The sequence below is a fragment of the Pithys albifrons genome, chromosome 10 (genome assembly GCF_047495875.1).
Source record: "Pithys albifrons albifrons isolate INPA30051 chromosome 10, PitAlb_v1, whole genome shotgun sequence".
Taxonomy (NCBI): domain Eukaryota; kingdom Metazoa; phylum Chordata; class Aves; order Passeriformes; family Thamnophilidae; genus Pithys; species Pithys albifrons.
This window is the reverse complement of record NC_092467.1, coordinates 33282615-33301506: the sequence shown is the minus strand read 5'-3', so window position 1 is coordinate 33301506 and position 18892 is coordinate 33282615. Positions and strand designations below refer to the sequence as shown.

General features: G+C 54.6%; 1 protein-coding gene across 4 annotated transcripts; it reads left to right on the top strand.

The window, feature by feature from the left end:
- The first annotated feature begins 567 nt into the window (after nucleotides 1-567).
- LRRC40 (leucine rich repeat containing 40) lies at nucleotides 568-17539 on the top strand. Of its 4 annotated transcripts, none has more exons than XM_071565457.1 (15): nucleotides 568-1281; nucleotides 2980-3161; nucleotides 4087-4160; nucleotides 4837-4966; nucleotides 6444-6567; nucleotides 6823-6965; nucleotides 7890-8062; nucleotides 9179-9269; nucleotides 9881-9926; nucleotides 11198-11306; nucleotides 12741-12848; nucleotides 13916-14026; nucleotides 14816-14893; nucleotides 15086-15271; nucleotides 16059-17539. In XM_071565457.1, the coding sequence occupies exons 1-15, from the start codon at nucleotides 1242-1244 to the stop codon at nucleotides 16162-16164; spliced, it is 1701 nt and encodes a 566-aa protein (XP_071421558.1). In that variant the 5' UTR covers nucleotides 568-1241; the 3' UTR covers nucleotides 16165-17539. The 4 variants fall into 4 exon arrangements, 3 of the variants coding, with proteins under 3 accessions (XP_071421558.1, XP_071421557.1, XP_071421556.1); XM_071565456.1 differs by lacking the exon at nucleotides 568-1281 and adding an exon at nucleotides 2019-2183; XM_071565455.1 differs by lacking the exon at nucleotides 568-1281 and having other exon boundaries at nucleotides 2317-3161.
- The last annotated feature ends 1353 nt before the right edge of the window (nucleotides 17540-18892 follow it).

Here is an 18892-nt window from a genome sequence, read left to right as displayed (position 1 = left end):
GCTGTGAAGGGTCAGGGGAGTCCTGAGGGGTCTGAGGGGGATCCTGAGGGGTCTGGGGGGCTGTGAAGGGTCAGGGGGATCCTGAGGGGTCTGAGGGGCTGTGAAGGGTCAGGAGGAGCTGAGGGGTCTGAGGGGCTGTGAAGGGTCAGGGGGATCCTGAGGGGCTGTGAAGGGTCAGGGGGATCCTGAGGGGTCTGAGGGGCTGTGAAGGGCCAGGGGGATCCTGAGGGGTCTGGGGGGCTGTGAAGGGTCAGGGGGTTCCTGAGGGGTCTGAGGGGCTGTGAAGGGTCAGGGGAGTCCTGAGGGGCTGTGAAGGGTCAGGGGGGGCCTGAGGGGCTGTGAAGGGTCAGGGGGATCCTGAGGGGTCTGGGGGGCTGTGAAGGGTCAGGAGAGTCCTGAGGGGTCTGGGGGACTCTGAAGGGTCGGGGGGATCCTGAGGGGCTGTGAAGGGCCAGGGGGATTGTGAGGGGGATCTGAGAGGTCTGGGGGGCTGTGAAGGGTCAGGGGGATCCTGAGGGGCTGTGAAGGGTCAGAAGGGCCTGAGGGGGCCCTGCAGTGTCCGGGGGGCTGTGAGGGCTCTGAGGGGCCGTGAGGGGCTCTGAGGGCGTGTGAGGGGCTGTTATTTCCTGCTTCTCACTCATAATTTCAGAGACTAAACTGTCACAAAAGTTACTGTCCAGGCAGTGCCAGGTTGGGGTGGAAATTTCCCTTTAATAGTTGAGAAGAAGGAAACATTATTATTTGCAGTCAGTGTAGTACAAACCGCCCCATTTCGTGATGAGTTTGCTGCTTTTATATAAATGTTTCTCCATAACCGTTACTGCATGAAAACACCCCAAGCCTTACTCGTTAATGGAGCTGAAGTTCTGCCCTGTCTGGGTGACAGCCCAGAGGACACTCCGTGTCCTGCCCTGCCACACAGGGCGACATTCCCACTCGGAAATGCCTCAGGATCTTGTACTGAATCACCACAAACATTTAAACTCCAGGTTTGATTTGTCAGCAACACCCCCCGGTGCACTCACACTGATTTCCAGGAGCACAATGGGGCTTAAAGGAGGGAACCAACCTGTGCTATTTCCATCAGACCAATGACCCTCTGGAGGCCTAAAAAGCCGTTTTTAAGCACCACTGTATTTTAATACTTTTTTTAATACTTTTTTTTTTTCTGGGTGTTTCTGTCTCCACTGAGAGAGCAGACAAAAAGAAAAGGGGAATTAAAGAACACGGGTGAAAAATTAATGAGGCCAAGGTCGTTAGTGAAGAGCAAGTGCCTGAAGTGTGAGTTTCCTTAATCACGGAATTAATGCGTTTAAACTGTAACTAATTACTTTTAATTTTGTAAAGCGTTTCTCAAAGAGGGGCGTGGTTGAACCTGTTTGAAAGTGAAAAGAGCTGCAATTAAAATCGGACCGAGCTCCTTTTTCATCCCTTGACTGGGCAGGAGCCAGATGGGTCTGACTGGGGTTACCCAGCAACTGGTCCCAGTTCATCTCACCCACTGGGGTGTTGTGGTGTGTCGGATCCCTGGGTTGGACGGGCTGGGAGTGCTCTGGGCTGGTGGGAGGTGTCCCTGCCATGGCAGGGGGGCACTGGGTGGGCTCTGAGACCCCAACCCAGACCATCCCGGGGTTCCATGAGCTGGTTCAGATGGATAATGGGAAGGAATTCCTGGCTGGGAGGGTGGGCAGGCCCTGGCACAGGTGCCCAGAGCAGCTGTGGCTGCCCCATCCCTGGGAGTGTCCCAGGCCAGGCTGGACAGGGCTTGGAGCACCCTGGGACAGTGGGAGGTGTCCCTGCCCAGGGCAGGGGTGGCACTGGGTGGGCTTTGGGGTCCTTCCCACCCAACTCAGTCTGGGACTCAGCAGAGGCTGGAGAGACCCCGAGGGGCCCCGGCCCACCTGCCCCTGGCACCGCGGGGCATGAAATGGTGCTGGGGCCGGGCTCGGGTGGGCTGAGCTGGGCCGGGCTGGGCTCGGGTGGGCTGTGCTGTCCCGCCCCGTCCCGCCCCAGGCCCCGCCGTCCCCGCCCGCGCGCGTTGGGTGCGATGGCGGCGCGGCGGGGCCGGCCGGGCCCGGTGTTCGCTCGGGAGGCGCAGCCGGAGCCCCCCGTGCCGCAGGGGCTGCTGCGGGCGGCGCGGCGCAGCGGGCAGCTCAACCTGGCGGGCCGCGGGCTCCGGCACGGTGCGGGGCAATGCGGGGCGGGGCGGGGGTCCCGGGCGGGGCGAGGGTGCCGGACAATGCGGGGCGGGGCGGGGGGCTCGGGGGTCCCAGGGGTGCGGGAGGGGCGGGGCGGGGCAGTGCGGGGGTGCAGCCACAGCTCCTGCCGGCCGGCTGGGGCAGCTCACCGCGGGCTTCTGGGGCAGGTCCCATCAGCCTGGTGGTGTCTGCTCTGCAAAAGTGTGTCTGCAGCACCACTGACTGCATGGGGGTAAATGTGTGTGTATACACATCTGTCTGTCTGTCTGTATGTCTATCTATGTCTGTCTGTCTGTCTATCTATCTGCACAACTGACTATATAGGTGTATACAGATCTTTATGTATGTATCTATGTATCTGTCTATCCATCCATCCATCTATTGTGTGTATATATCCAGACATAGCTGTCTGTCTATCTATCTATCTATCTATCTATCTATCTATCTATCTATCTATCTATTTATCTATCTATCTATCCATTCATCCTTCCATCTATGGGTATATATCCACACATCTATATCTCTTTATGTAACTATGTATCTGTGTTTGTATGGATGATGATGATGATTGATGGATGGATGGATCTATCTAATTGCACCTCTATGTACACACACATCCCATGTCTGTATCTATGTATATACATGTGTATCATCCCCCTTAGCAGGAGGGTTGGAGCTCGATGCTCCTTCAGGTCCCTTCCAAGCCCCAGCACTCCGTGCCTTTCCCCGCGGCGGGCAGAGTGCCCGGGAAGGGCAGTGCTCAGGGCTGTTTGTGTGGCAGTGCCAGCTCACGTGTGGCGCATCAACGTGGACCCCCCTGAGGAGGCCCAGCACAACCTGTCCTTCAGCAGCACCGACCGCTGGTGGGAGCAGACAGACCTCACCAAGCTCATCCTGGCCTCCAACCAGCTGCAGAGCCTCTCGGAGGACGTGCAGCTGCTGCCTGCCCTCACCGTGCTGGACGTGAGTACAGCACCCCTGCCTGGCTGGCACTGCCTCGGAGCAGGGGGGAAATGGCTTTGGTTCCTTTGCCTGCAGCTGTGGCAATGGGGTGTTCTTTTCACACAGGCACGTAGGGACAGGACAAGGGGGAATGGCCCTGTGCTGAAGGAGAGCAGGGATAGTTGGGATATTGGGAAGGGATCCTTCCCTAGGAGGGTGGGCAGGCCCTGGCACAGGTGCCCAGAGAAGCTGTGGCTGCCCCAGCCCTGGGAGTGTCCCAGGCCAGGCTGGACAGGGCTTGGAGCACCCTGGGCTGGTGGGAGGTGTCCCTGCCCATGGCAGGGGTGGAATGAGGTGGGCTATAAAGTCCCTTCCAGCCTAAACCAGTCTGGAATTCCATGATTTTTGTAATAGGAGCGAGCAGGGTACCAGCTCCTGAACCAGCACTGGCCTCTGACTGGGTGTTGCTCTGTGTCCAAAAACCCACTGCATTTACAAACCACATTTATTTATTTGTTTGTTTGTTTATCATTTATTTATTATTTATACTTATTATTTTTTAATTCTTTTATTCTTGGGGTAAATAAGTCTGTTACAGAGCACTCAGATATTGTGCTGGTTCATGCCCTGCTGGTGGGTAACCACAGAACCAGGAACATCCTGGGCTGGAAGGGCCCCCCATGGATCCAGTGCAGCTCCAGGGTCCTGTCTGTGGAAAGGTCTGGGAAGCTGTGCCATGGACCCTGCAGGAGGGGCTGTTCCTGAGGGGTGCAGCCCCTTCCCTGTGCTCCCCCTTCATCCCTGGTGTCCTGGCACTGATGGCACTTCAGGAGAGTTTTGCAGTTATGTGTGTACAGAATTACTGTGTGGATCATGTTGGCTTTTTTCTGGGAGAAAGAACAATGCAAGGTACAAATCAGTAACTATTCTGAAAACTGTTTTCCAGGTGCATGATAATCAACTGACATCACTTCCTTCTGCTTTAGGACAACTGGAAAATCTCCAGAAACTTGATGTCAGGTGAGGACATATTGCACAGCAAACAAGAGGAATATTGCAGTGACTTTCATGTGTGAGTGAGAGATTGCAGGATGCAAACTTGCTTTCAGAAAATGAATTCCAGATTCCTATCTAGAGTGTTCTTCTATTGGGAACTGTAAGTTTTGGATCACAACTGGTGATCTTGGGTTTGTTGAAATTGTTTTCACTGATACTCAGAGTCTCTTGGAAGGTGCAAACAGTGATATTCTGAATAATCACACACAAAATATCTGCATTCATTTGCCTCAGCCTGGCAGTTTTGATGATAAAACACTTTCTGCCATGAATAATTCACATTGTACATAATTGTGTAGATCTCATTGCTGCTGGAAGGCTCAGAATCTTCTGTTTACTGGGGTAATTTTGTAAACCTCAAGGAGAGGTTCTGCTGCCACTGTGTGTGAACTGCTTAAACAAAACAACTCACATCCAGCAGGAATATTACAAACTCAGGATTATAAGTATTCTTGAACAAATAAATGAAGGTAAATGATTTTCCCCAGGAAACAAATCCATCATAGAGGCCTGAGACAGGTTTTCCTTCCAGTCCTGCCCAGCAGGGTGTGTGCAGGCTGTGGAACAAGAGTGTTCTGTGTGCCTTCCATCCCTCCAAGCTCCTTCCTGGTTGATCTTTGTGTCCCGTGTTCTCCCCCAGCCACAACAAGCTGCAGAGTGTCCCCGAGGAGCTGCTGCAGCTGCCCCGGCTGAGGAGCCTCCTGCTGCAGCACAACCAGCTGGGCCACCTGCCCCAGGGCCTGGGGCAGCTCCTCAGCCTCGAGGAGCTGGTAAGGCAGAGCTTTCATTTCCTTGGGCAGAAAGATTCATCCATCTTTGGCTAATTAAAAATCCCCTGGCTTCGGTAGCAGAACTTTGTGAGCGTTCCAGTGGCCTCTCTGCTGTGGCCACTCTGCTGTGGCCATTCCAGTGGCTGTTCTGCTGTGGCTGTTCTGCTGTGGCTGTTCTGCTGTGGCCACTCTGCTGTGGCCACTCTGCTGTGGCCACTCTGCTGTGGCCACTCTGCTGTGGCTGTTCTGCTGTGGCCATTCCAGTGGCTGTTCTGCTGTGGCCACTCTGCTGTGGCCACTCTGCTGTGGCCACTCTGCTGTGGCCATTCTGCTGTGGCCACTCTGCTGTGGTCGTTCTGCTGTGGCCATTCCAGTGGCTGTTCTGCTGTGGCCACTCTGCTGTGGCCACTCTGCTGTGGCCGTTCTGCTGTGGCCATTCCAGTGGCCATTCTGCTGTGGCCGTTCTGCTGTGGCCATTCCAGTGGCCATTCTGCTGTGGCTGTTCTGCTGTGGCCATTCCAGTGGCCATTCTGCTGTGGCCATTCCAGTGGCCATTCTGCTGTGGCCGTTCTGCTGTGGCCATTCTGCTGTGGCCATTCCAGTGGCCACTCTGCTGTGGCCACTCTGCTGTGGCCGTTCTGCTGTGGCCACTCTGCTGTGGCCACTCTGCTGTGGCCATTCCAGTGGCCACTCTGCTGTGGCTGTTCTGCTGTGGCCATTCCAGTGCCCACTCTGCTGTGGCCATTCTGCTGTGGCCATTCTGCTGTGGCCATTCTGCTGTGGCCATTCTGCTGTGGCCATTCCAGTGGCCATTCCAGTGGCCATTCCAGTGGCCATTCCAGTGGCCATTCTGCTGTGGCCATTCCAGTGGCCCTTCTGCTGTGGCCACTTTGCTGTGGCCATTCCACTAGCCACTCTGCTGTGGCCATTCTGCTGTGGCCATTCCACTGGCCATTCTGCTGTGGCCATTCCAGTGGCCCTTCTGCTGTGGCCACTTTGCTGTGGCCATTCCACTAGCCACTCTGCTGTGGCCATTCTGCTGTGGCCATTCCACTGGCCATTCTGCTGTGGCCATTCCAGTGGCCACTCTGCTGTGGCCATTCCAGTGGCCATTCCAGTGGCCATTCCAGTGGCCGTTCTGCTGTGGCCATTCCAGTGGCTGTTCTGCTGTGGCCATTCCAGTGGCCATTCCAGTGGCTGTTCTGCTGTGGCCATTCCAGTGGCTGTTCTGCTGTCAGTTATTACGTGGGGAGGTTTTTGTGTGCTCTTGGTTTGCCAAGTGTTTTAGGGAAACTCCATCCCTGTGATCTGTCAGTTGTGGAGACTTGTTCCTTCTGTCACTCCTGCCAGGGAGATCCTGGAGTTGTCAGCCAGCTAATTTGAATGTTCTGCCAGTAATTAACTTTGCACTAGCAGCACCCATGGGACAAGTTCAAACATCTCTGTCTTCATCTCTCTCTCTTTTTTCCATCTGCAGGATGTGTCCAACAACCACCTCACAGCCATTCCAGAGAGTTTTGCTTTGCTCGTCAACTTGGTGCGGCTCAACTTGGCCTGTAACCAGCTCAGGGACCTGCCTGCAGATCTCAGTGCCATGAAAAGTAACTCGTTGTCCTCAGACTGTTGAGTGCCAAACAGCCAGTTCTGTGCTTGTGTTCATATTGGTGCATATTGCTCAGGATTTTAAAATACATCCCCAGAGTTAATGCATTCTTGGGAAAACAAAGTCAGAATTCTTAGTTCTAAATTCTCTTTGGCAAAACATTTGTTTTAAACCCCGGGATAATTCCACTGCTGTAGGAAGCTGTTTTTATTTCCTCCTGTTTCTGGTTGTCACTGCACATTTGCTTCCACAGGCTTGAGACAGCTGGACTGTACCAAAAACTGCCTGGAAACTGTACCTGCTACACTGGCAAGGATGGCATCGCTGGAGCAGCTTTACCTGAGGAAGAACAAGCTGCACTCCCTGCCAGAGTTTCCCTCCTGCAAGTTGCTGAAGGTGAGCTGGGAATGGCTGCAGTGACCTGAAAGTTCTGCTGCACATTTGTCTTCCAAATGACCTTAAGGTCATGACAAATGTGCAGCAGAACTTTCAGATTTGGAAAATAAATATTTAGAAGAGGAATTGATGCCGAAGGAGTTTTTGATTTAATGACTCAAAACTGGATCTAGTGTTGCCTGAAACGTTTTTTTTTTCTCTCTGGGAGCATTTCCTGGGTAGATTAACATTGTTCATTACCATTTTTATTCTGTAATTACAGAGAAAACACAGTGGTTTTCCTTTTGGCATAATCAGATCTTTCAGGCAGTATTTTGTAACCTTAATTTCTGATATGTTTAAAAGGGACAATCATCTGCCTCAGAACATCAGAAATTTGTTACTGATAGAGAAATGGTTGGGCCAAGGGAGTGCCTCTGTCACTGTGGTGTGTCCAGTGACCAGCTCTGGACTCAGCAGTGAAAGTTCCAAACTATTTTCTGCCAAAATTCCTGTTGCTGTGTGGAGTTCTGTGTCTTGGTGCATCCAGCACAGGCTCTCCAGAATCATTCAGTTCTTTCATTATAAATAAAACACGTCCAATGGAGAGATAAGAGCTGCCTCTCACCTTCCTGTAGCTGGAATTTAAGAACCTTATTGAGTAAAGGAGTTGTTGACAAGATCTTGGCAGAAGTGGAACAAGTGTATTCTTGGCTGGGAAATGGGACTCCGAGCTGAGGGTTCTGTGGTGGGCTCAGGAAAGCTGAGTCAGTCCTGTGTCTCTGGATGTTTGGAGGCTTTGATATTTCACAGGCAGAAGAAAGGGGATCAAGATCTATTTTTTCTCCATGTCATGAGATGTTCCTGCTGATGTCATGGTTTAGCAGACACGTTCTAAAGCAGTTTTACCAGTGCCATAGCTGTGGGTGCTCCTTGTTCCCATAGGAATTACATGCTGGAGAGAATCAGATTGAAATCCTAAATGCAGAGAATCTGAAACATCTGAATTCCCTGTCTGTGCTGGAGCTCCGGGACAACAAGATCAAAGCAGTCCCTGAGGAGATCACTGTCCTGCAGAGGCTGGAGAGGCTCGACCTGGCCAACAATGACATCAGCAGGTGACAGAGCTGGGCTGGGGCTGGGGCTGGGGGGGCCTGGCATCGTGGTGGCAGCTCCCTCAGGAGGCATCTCACTGGGGAAGGGCAATTAGGAAAGGACTTGATCATAAAAGGGAGGGACCCTCTCATGTGTGATTGCTGTGATCAAACTGGTCCTTTCTTAAAAGTTCTGTGTGGTGCCTGTGACTCACCTGTGATTGTAAGTGCTGGGAGGAGCTGGGAAGGGGCTGAGGGAGATGGGAAGGGGCTGGAGCAGCAGAAGGGGCTGAGAGGAGCTGGGAAGGGGCTGAGAGGAGCTGGGAAAGGGCTGAGGGAGCTGGGAAGGGGCTGAGGGAGCTGGGAAGGGGCTGAGAGGAGCTGGGGAGGGGCTGAGAGGAGCTGGGGAGGGGCTGAGAGGAGCTGGGGAGGGGCTGAGAGGAGCTGGGGAGGGGCTGAGAGGAGCTGGGGAGGGGCTGAGAGGAGCTGGGGAGGGGCTGAGGGAGCTGGGAAGGGGCTGAGGGAGCTGGGAAGGGGCTGGAGCAGCAGGAGGGGCTGAGGGAGCTGGGGAGGCTCAGCCTGGAGAAAAGGAGGCTCAGGGGGCACCTTCTGGCTCTGCAATCCCTGCCAGGAGGGGGAGCCAGGACAGGGGGTCGGGCTGTGCCCCAGGACACAGGGACAGGAGGAGAGGGCATGGCCTCAGGCTGGACCAGGGCAGGGGGCACAGCAGGAGGAATTTCCCCCAGAAAGGGTTGTCAGGCACTGGCAGGGGCTGCCCAGGGAGGTTTGGAGTGCCCAGCCCTGGAGGTGCCCAAGGCAGGACTGGCCGTGGCACTCAGAGCTCTGGGCTGGGGGACAAGGTGGGCATCGGGCACAGGGTGGGCTCCATGGGCTGGGAGGGCTTTGCCAAGGTGGGCATTGGGCACAGGGTGGGCTCCATGGGCTGGGAGGGCTTTGCCAAGGTGGGCATCAGGCACAGGGTGGGCTCCATGGGCTGGGAGGGCTTTTCCAACCACAAGATTCTGGGATTCTGCATCTTTTTCTTTGAACCTGAGCATCAGAATCCCATCTGACAAAGCATTGCAGATTCCTTAGCAATTGGTTTGGAGCTGCTTTGGGATGAGTTGTTTCCATCTGCAGGTTGCCTTACACATTGGGGAACCTTCCTCAGCTGAAATTCCTGGCCCTGGAGGGGAATCCTCTGAGAACCATCCGGAGAGACCTGCTGGAAGTGAGTACTGCAGTTGGGTGATGCTGCAGATGAGCATTTGCTGCATCCCCACAGGGTGGGCGGGGGAGGATTGTGCCCCTGTGCCCCTCAGGGGACCCCCCCAAACCTGCCCCAGCCCTGGGAACAACAGCACAGGGACTGGAGCTGCTGGAGGAGCCCAGAGGAGACCCCGGAGATGCTGCAGGGCTGGAGGCCCTTTGGAGACAGGCTGGGAGAGCTGGGGGGTCACCTGGAGAAGAGAAGGGTCTGGAGAGACCTGAGAGCCCCTGGCAGGGCCTGAAGGGGCTCCAGGGACTGGGGACAAGGGATGGAGTAAATTAATTAGAACCTTTTTCCCTGCTCTTGGAACTGACTAACAGCTTCATATGAAAAACTGAAAATGTGGAGCCTGAAGTTGTGATTCAGGATCAGAAAGTTTCAGCTGGAATCAATAAAATTTTAGCTAAGGAAGCTCCCAGGTTTCTGTCAGGAGGGTTTCCTTGGGGGATTTTAGGTGGACTGTGTAGTCAGCAGTGCTGGGGCTCCTCCTGTGTGCCTGCAGTTGTCCCTCTGCATTGTCCCAGCAGGGCACAAACCCTGCAGAGTGACTTGGGTTTGTTTCTTTTTTAAAGAAAGGCACCCAGGAACTTCTGAAGTACCTGAGAAGCAAAATCCAAGGTATGTTGCCTTATTTCATGTATTGCATTTAAATGGATTCTGAGAAGTTTAAGTCCATCAGAACCCTGGGCTGGTGGCTGTTTAAATCCAGGCCCCTCCAGTTATCCTGCAATAATAGTTTTCTGTACTCAACACTTTGCTCTGATATTTCTCTCTTTTCCTTACTCCATTAGATAACACTGAATAACAAATGTGTGTTATTGAGGAGTATAATTTACAAAACTAATCTCAATATGCCTAATCTTTGTACTTGAAAGGGGCTTTGACTGTAGGTGCAGCAGCTTTTCCTGCCCTGGTGTGTGCCTGTTCCTTTTCCAGAGGGCTGTCCCCACCTGCCAGAGGATGGCAGCATCAATTAGGCTTCTGCAGCAGGAGAAGTTCCTTCTAACTGTCAGCTTCCATGCAAGTCTGACTTGTTAGCTCCACAGGAATTAATGGAATGCTGGAGTACAGGCTGAGTCTAACAGTGGGACTGTGATAACACCACCAGCTCATGTCCTGCATGTACAGCAGTGCTCATGGTTTTACTCTGCCTCTCATGGCACCTTTGGATCTAAACCAGTGGCAATCCTGTCTCTGTAGAGGTTTAAACTGGAAAAAGCCTCTTTGTTGAGCTCATTTCTGACCCTTCTGCCCTTCCTTAACCAAAGAATAACTAGTTGGGGTTGGGCACAACAGTTGGTAGACTTTTATTCATGAGCACTGCTGAGTTTCCAGAGGGTTTTGTTGAATTTCTTGGAGTGGAAGTTGGATTTGTGGTGTGTTTGGACTCCCAGCTGAATTTCCCCCTACTCAGGTGGGTGGGAATCCCTCTCTCAGATGTGCAGGAGCTTTTCCAGGTGGGTTGTGGGGAGTAATCAGAAGCAGCTTCACAAAGGGTGTGCTGAGGGTTTATAAACATTGGAGTTTTAGCTGATAAATTGTGGTCAGGTTTGCTGGTGTGGGTGTAGGTGCTCTGGATCATCATTTCCAGTCTGAATTCCCAGTTTCTCCCTGTTTCCAGCAGAGCCTCATGGAGCAGCTGCCACCAACACACCTGTAGTGATCCCTCACCTGCTTTTGCACAGTGCAAGTCCAGCCCTGTCCCTGCCACCCCCCTAAAAGCCCCCAGAGCAAACAAACCAGAAACTCAAGATGCCAAAACCCTTCATTGGAGGAATGATCTGAGTTAGATGCTGTTCAGCTGAGCCAGGGTCAAAGGGAGTGGTGGAGGTGCCTGGGACACCCTCCCCTCCTGGGTCCCTCAGACCAGACCCCTCTGCTGTCTGCAGATGATGGTCCTGGCCCCAATGAAGAGCCTCCTGTGACAGCCATGACTCTTCCCAGCCAGGCAAGGGTGAACATGCATGCCATAACCTCACTGAAATTACTGGAATACAGGTATGTGTTTGGAAATATTGCCTGTTCCCAAAGCTGCAAGAACATTTTTTGGTTGTGGTTTTCCCCCCCCTTCATTGAACCTCAAACTGTCCACAAATCCTGCTGCATTTGGGCATTTTCCCCTTTAATTCCTGTGCTCAAGAATAGGCAGATTTGGATTGCAGGGGTTTAATTATTCATTTGTAATAGCAAATATTCCACAGTAAGTCACCAGAGTCCTGAAAACCTTCATGTGCTTTTAGTACCTTTTAAACTCTCTACAATTTTCAGTAGGTCTCAGAACATGTTGCAGTAGGTAAGTGTCTCAATTATTTCTTGAATGGACCTTGTTAAGCTGGGAATGGGGAATAAAACCATGAAGGACTTGGGGATGTTGCTGCACAAGAAGCTGGGAGAGCTGAGAATGTCCAGCCTGGAGAAGAGAAGGCTCCAGGGAGACCCTCCCAGTGCCTGAAGGGTCCCAGGAGAGCTGGAGAGGGGCTGGGGACAAGGAATGAGGGACAGGACACAGGGAATGGCTTCCCACTGCCAGAGGGCAGGGATAGGTGGGATAGTGGGAAGGAATTCCTGGCTGGGAGGGTGGGCAGGCCCTGGCACAGGTGCCCAGAGAAGCTGTGGCTGCCCCATCCCTGGGAGTGTCCCAGGCCAGGTTGGAGCAGCCTGGGCTGGTGGGAGATGTCCCTTCCCAGGGCAAGGGTGGCACTGGGTGAGCATCAAGGTCCATTCCCAGCCAGACTGTTCCAGGATTCCAGGATTCTGTGGTACTTGCTGACAGGGCAGTGCTTGGAGCTTTCTGATCAACAGGCCCACACAGTTCAAACTGTACCTGTCCCTGTGAGTCCTGCTGCTCATCCTCCCTGGCAGGAGGAGGCAGTGCCCAGTTGCTGTGCAGGGGGGCTGGCAGTGCCCTGTTGCTGTGCAGGGGGGCTGGCAGTGCCCTGTTGGCTGGCAGTGCCCCTGAGCCCTCTCTCCCCCCAGTGAGCAGCAGGCAGTGCCCTGTTGCTGTGCAGGGGGGCTGGCAGTGCCCTGTTGGCTGGCAGTGCCCCTGAGCCCTGTTGTCCCTCCCCCTCAGTGAGCAGCAGGCAGTGCCCTGTTGGCTGGCAGTGCCCTGTTGGCTGGCAGTGCCCCTGAGCCCTGTTGTTCCCCCCTCAGTGAGCAGCAGGCAGTGCCCTGTTGCTGTGCAGGGGGACTGGCAGTGCCCTGTTGGCTGGCAGTGCCCTGTTGGCTGGCAGTGCCCTGTTGGCTGGCAGTGCCCCTGAGCCCTGTTGTTCCCCCCTCAGTGAGCAGCAGGCAGTGCCCTGTTGGCTGGCAGTGCCCCTGAGCCCTGTTGTTCCCCCCTCAGTGAGCAGCAGGCAGTGCCCTGTTGCTGTGCAGGGGGGCTGGCAGTGCCCTGTTGGCTGGCAGTGCCCCTGAGCCCTGTTGTTCCCCCCTCAGTGAGCAGCAGGCAGCAGAGATCCCCCCGGAGCTGTTCGACGCCGTGGGAGCCAACCCTGTGGCCACTGTCAACTTCAGCAAGAACCAGCTGAGGGAGGTGCCCCCCAGGTATGGTGTGAAGGTCAGTCCCCCTCTGGGACTTGCTTTTCTGCCTTTGTTCTCAGCTCCTGTGCCTTTCTCCCGTGTTTGTGCTCAGTGTGCACACAAACCAAGGCACGGTGGGTGCAGTGGGAGACACTCGTGTCATCCACACTCGGGGACAGTCTGGCTCTGATGGGAACAATCAGACTTTCTGTGTTAGGAGGAAGGTTTGCTGGATCTTTGGGAACCCAAGAAAACCACCAACTCTGACTTTTAAGGACACCACCACATTGTGGAGTTGGTTTATGCCCATTCTCAGACCCAGATATGCTGAACATTTCACCTTTAGCAGCTTGAAGAGGTGCAATCCCAGAGGAGGAAAGGTCTGGTTTGAGTCCAGTCTCTGGAGACTCGATTCTGTGAGCTGCTGTTTGTGCCTCCTGGGGTGGGTGTGCAGCTGCCTCACAATTCTGTGCCAATCCTGACAGGAGAGAGGAGTGTTTTCTCATTTAATTGCCTTTGGTTTTAGGGCTAAACCAGAGATTCTGTTTGGTGGGTTCTACAGGGAACTTTTTGAGCTGTTAAACACTTTACACCAAAGCACCCCAACCTAAGAACCTTCTACAAGCAGCAGCAAGTGCTTCTGGAATTTGTAGCAATGGAGCAGAAACTAAAGATGGAGGGAAAATAGGAACTTCTTGCAGTTTGTCTGGGTGCAAAAGAAGGTGGATACAGTCTGTGTTTAAACATCTTCAGGGCAGGAGATAGTTACCTGTCCTCTGGTCTGTGAAACAGCTCAACTGCATTTACTGGGGAGTCTTTTGTGCTAGAATTTGCTCTCCTAATCAGTGAGAGAACATTTAGTCTCCTACTGACTGTGGATTTGTGATTTGAGCCTTGCCCTACACCAAGTGTAAGGTTTGAGGAGCAGCAGCTCCCACAGCTGACATTTCATTATCTTCACTCCACAAAATGGCTTCAGAATTGTCAAGAAACAAAATGTGTCCTTGATTTATAGAATAAAGCAGTTTTTAAATAACTTCCAGTGCAAACCTGAGCTTCCCTAATTGCAGGATGTCCCTTTTGGGTTTCAGGATTGTGGAGCTGAAAGACTCAGTTTGTGATGTCAACCTTGGCTTCAACAAGATCTCCTCCATTTCCTTGGAGCTGTGCAGGCTCCACAGACTGACACAACTGGAGCTCAGGTTGGTGGCGTGGTTGGGCTTCCTGCCCTGGGAGCTGCTTCTCCTGCCTCTCTCCCCAGCCATCTGTTCCCTGGGATTGCAGCACTGGAGGCAGATTTCCTTCCCAAAATGCTTCCCTGGCAGTTAATGCCTAACAGAGCCAAACCAGCCTGAGTTTGGGCTTTGCTTAAAGCAAACCCAAACCCCAAGTGGGCCAGGCCAAAGACTTGCTGGGAGGAGAGAGATGTTGCTATTTAAAAACACTTCCACTACCCCCAAAGGAAACCCACACCAAAAATCCTGGGAATTAGCACAGTGAAGGTGCAGATCCTGTTGTGCTGCTGGAAACAGAAGCAATAGATGCAAGAGATGTTCCTCATGTCTCCTTCCCTCCCCTGACTCCTGAGAAGTGCTCCTGGCATTGTTTACCACCAGGGTTAGCTCATACCTGGCTCTTGGGGAGGTTTGGTTGCCTGACTGATCCCCTTTGGCACCAGGATCTGGGCAGTTGCCTGAGCTTTCCTCTGGAACCCAAGGAGCTGAATTTGCAGGGAGGTTTGTGGAGCTGTTGGGTGCTTGGAAATACTTGGGAGTCTTTAGAGGACAGGCCTTGGGTCTGCCCCTGGCAGCAATGGGAGCCCAGCCTGGCTGGCATTAGCCAGCAGCTGCACCTGGGCATGGGCCTGCCCCATTCATGGGGCATGAACTGGCCACAGACTGTGGGGCTGATCAGTGTGTTCTGCCCTGGGCATTCTCAACTAAAACCTTGAGCAAGGTAATGATTGTTGTTTGCCTTCCTTTGACACACAGAAACAACCTTTTGACATCTTTGCCCAAGGAAATGGAGGCACTGACAAGACTGCAGATAATAAATCTTGCTTTTAACAGGTGAGCAACTTTGTAGGTGTTTTAAAACAGTAATGAGAAGAACTGGGCTGCTTTGGATGCAATTTTCCTGTGGCATAAGAATGAGGAGACACTTGGCCACCGAGCTGGGGGCTTGAAACCTATGAAGTGCTCATGTTTTAGTTGCCCTGTTTCTGACTTTCCCTGTGCTTTCCCTCCTTTCTCTTCCTGAAGGTTTAAGGAGTTTCCCAGTGTCCTGTATCACCTGCCAGCCCTGGAGACCATCCTGCTCAGCAACAACCAGGTGGGCTCCATCGACCCTGTGCAGCTGAAGGGGATGGACAGGCTGGGGACGCTGGACCTGCAGAACAACGACCTGTTCCAGGTGCCCCCAGAGCTGGGGAACTGTGAGAACCTCAGGTGGGTGGCTTCATGGGGCCCTGTTTGCAGAGTGATGTTCAGTCTGAGTTCTTCAGGGGGGGTTTGGTCAGAGGGAAAAGTGCCCATGGGCAGGATATTGTTTGTGGAGTCTCAGTGCCCCAAAAGGGTCTCTCTGACCATCTCTAAACCAGGCAGTTTCTTCCATAGTTTCTCACTATTGTAGAGAATTGGAGGAGCTGTTTCATCACTGAAAAGCAATGGCAGGGGTGTGTTGGTCTGGGTGAAGGCCCTGGCAGAGCCTTGGCTCTGGTGCCTGCCCAGTCGTGGCTCTGGTGCCTGCCCAGTCGTGGCTCTGGTGCCTGCCCAGTCCTGGTTCTGGTGCCCGGCCAGCTGTGGCTCTGGTGCCTGCCCAGCTGTGGTTCTGGTGCCTGCCCAGTCGTGGTTCTGGTGCCTCCCCAGCCACGCTGCTGGTGCAGCCAGGCCAGGCAGAGCAGGGTGGGTGCCCAGGTGCCCCCAGTGCAGTCCCTTCCAGCCTGAAGCACTCTGGAGTTCTGTTTCTGTATTCCAGCAGTTCTGTTCTCCCTCTGCTGGCAGGGGCTGCATTACTGGGCTGTGCTGCAGCCACACCCCCAGTGCTTTACTGGCATCAATCCGAGTTCACGTGTCCCTAAAGCCGAGCTGGTGTGAGGCAGGGAAGGAAACCCCAAAACTCTTACTGAGCACAGCAGAGGAATTGCTGAGGAACGGCCAAAGCCTCAGCAGTGTGGGCTGGGTGAGGTGGGTGCCAGGGCCTGGGTGCCAGCACAGCTCCCAAACTGTTTTGCAGGACTCTGCTGCTGGAGGGGAACCCGTTCCGCACACCCCGCGCCGCGGTGCTGGCCAAGGGCACCGCTGCCCTGCTGGAGTACCTGCGGAGCCGCATCCCCGCCTGAGCCGGGCCGGGCACAGGGAATGGCACAGGGAATGGCATGGGGCATGGCACAGGGGAGGGCATGGGGGCATAGCACAGGGACATGGCACAGGGACATGGCACAGGGGCACCGCTGCCCTGCTGGAGTACCTGCGGAGCCGCATCCCCGCCTGAGCCAGGGGGGTGGCACAGGGGGTGGCACAGGGGAGGGCATGGGGCACGGCACAGGGGAGGGCATGGGGGCACGGCACAGGGACATGGCACAGGGGCACCGCTGCCCTGCTGGAGTACCTACGGAGCCACATCCCGGCCTGAGCCAGGGGGGTGGCACGGGGGGGTGGCACAGGGGATGGCATGGGGGCACAGCACAGGGACACAGCACAGGGGCATGGCACAGGGACACTGCCACCCTGCTGGAGTACCTGTGGAGCCGCATCCCGGCCTGAGCCAGGGGGGGACGGGGGGGTGGCACAGGGGAGGGCATGGGGCATGGCACAGGGACACAGCACAGGGGCACCGCTGCCCTGCTGGAGTACCTGTGCAGCCGCATCACCACCTGAGCTGGGCCAGGGCAGGGGGATGGCAGGGGGGCACAGCATGGGGCTGCTCTACTGTGCCAGGGCAGGCGGCATGGCACAGGGGCATGGCACGGGGCTGCACTGCTGTGCCAAGGCATGGAGGCTCCCCTGCCTCCCTCCTGCCCGTGCTGCCCAGGCCGCCCCACCAGTGTCTATGTGGGAGACTGTTTGTGTGCTGAGAAGGAGCTGCCCCGTGCAGAATTCCCTGTGCCTGTCCCAAGGAACTGCCCTGTGCAGAATTCCCTGTGCCTGTCCCAAGGAACTGCCCTGTGCAGAATTCCCTGTGCCTGTCCCAAGGAACTGCCCTGTGCAGAATTCCCTGTGCCTGTCCCAAGGAGCTGCCCTGTGCAGAATTCCCTGTGCCTGTCCCAAGGAGCTGCCCTGTGCAGAATTCCCTGTGCCTGTCCCAAGGAACTGCCCCATGCAGAATTCCCTGTGCCTGTCCCAAGGAGCTGCCCCGTGCCCTGTGCATGTTCCAAAGGGGATCTCAGCACCCACCCTGTGTTGGCACTGGTGGCAGTTCAGGACCTGTGCAGAGCTGCCTCCAGCAGCAGTCTCTGCTCTCTGCAGGGACCTGAGCTCTGCAGAGAGTTAATTGTCCAATCAAAGCGTTGGGGCAAAAGGGAACACTTTGTTCTTTTGTATCCCGTTTTAGTCTCTTTTCAGTGCTCCCCCAAACCTCCTCCTGGTCTGTGTGTGCTCCAACCCCGGGGCTGGGAGGGGCTGACAGGGGTGACCCCCAGCCCCGTGCATGGCTCACCTGAGGGTGAGGAAGTGGCTTTGGCAGCTGCACTGAGACAATAAATGTGTCCCCCTGGATGGCTGGTTTGGGTTCTTTAAGAATACAGTTTAATTTAGTTTTCTAGACAGTAGCACTGAGATTCTTTTCTTGTTTAAATGCACCTCCAGGTCGTGAAATCAATGCCTTTGGTGCTGATGGTGCTGCAGTGTGGGTATTAATGATACACAGAATCCCTGAGGCCCAGAACTGCCCAGGCTGGTGGGGACATTCAGGGGATTGGCCTGTCTGCAAAGGGGGACTGGGGGGGAGCAGGAATGGGAAGGACAGGATGTTTCCTGTGGGCAATCCGTGGCAGTGCCAGCAGGGCTGGGTGGAGCTGTGCCACCCCCGGGCTGATGGAGCTGCTGCTGCCTCGTCCCAGCCCTCCTGGTCCCTACAGGTGTCCCTGCACACACCTTTGTCCCCAAAAAGCTGCAAACACGGCGTTTTCTCTGCCAGCCACATCCTTCCCATTCCATATTTGATGTCTCTCAGTAGCCAGAGATGCCCAGTTTTCCAGGCCCAGTCCCAGTGGGATGGGGGAACAAGTCCCCCTTTTCCTCCCTCCCAAACCTCCCAGTCCCAGTGGGATGGGGACAAGTCCCCTTTTTTCCCTCCCAAACTTCCCAATCCCAGTGGGATGGGGGAACAAGTCCCCCTTTTTCTCCCTTCCAAACCTCCCAGTCCCAGTGGGATGGGGAACAAGTCCCCTTTTCCTCCCTCCCAAACCTCCCAGTCCCAGTGGGATGAGGAACAAGTCCCCCTTTTCCTCCCTTCCAAACCTCCCAGTCCCAGTGGGATGGGGGAACAAGTCCCCCTTTTCCTCCCTTCCAAACCTCCCAATCCCAGTGGGATGGGGACCAAGTCCCCCTTTTTTCCCTCCCAAACCTCCCAGTTCCTGTGGGATTGGGAACAAGTCCCCTTTTTTTCCCTCCCAAACCTCCTAATCCCAGTGGGATTGGGAACAAGTCCCCTTTTTTTCCCTCCCAATCCCAGTGGGATGGGGGACAAGTCCCCTTTTTTTCCCTCTCAAACCTCCCAGTCCCAGTGGGATGGGGAACAAGTCCCCTTTTTCCCCTCCCAAACTTCCCAATCTCAGTGGGATGGGGGAACAAGTCCCCCTTTTCCTCCCTTCCAAACCTCCCAGTCCCAGTGGGATGGGGGACAAGTCCCTTTTTCTCCCTCCCAAAATGTCCCAATCCCAGTGGGATGGGGGACAAGTCCCTTTTCCTCCCTCCCAAACCTCCCAATCCCAGTGGGATGGGGAACAAGTCCCCTTTTTTCCCTCTCAAACCTCCCAGTTCCTGTGGGATTGGGAACAAGTCCCCTTTTTTTCCCTCCCAAACCTCCTAATCCCAGTGGGATTGGGAACAAGTCCCCTTTTTTTCCCT

Coding starts and splice junctions, on each gene's coding strand:
- LRRC40 (XM_071565455.1), top strand. CDS start 2,694: ATGGGTATATATCCACACATCTATATCTCTTTATGTAACTATGTATCT. Junction 11,307..12,740: donor CTGAAATTACTGGAATACAG/GTATGTGTTTGG, acceptor TTCCCCCCTCAG/TGAGCAGCAGGCAGCAGAGA. Junction 12,849..13,915: donor CTGAGGGAGGTGCCCCCCAG/GTATGGTGTGAA, acceptor TTTGGGTTTCAG/GATTGTGGAGCTGAAAGACT.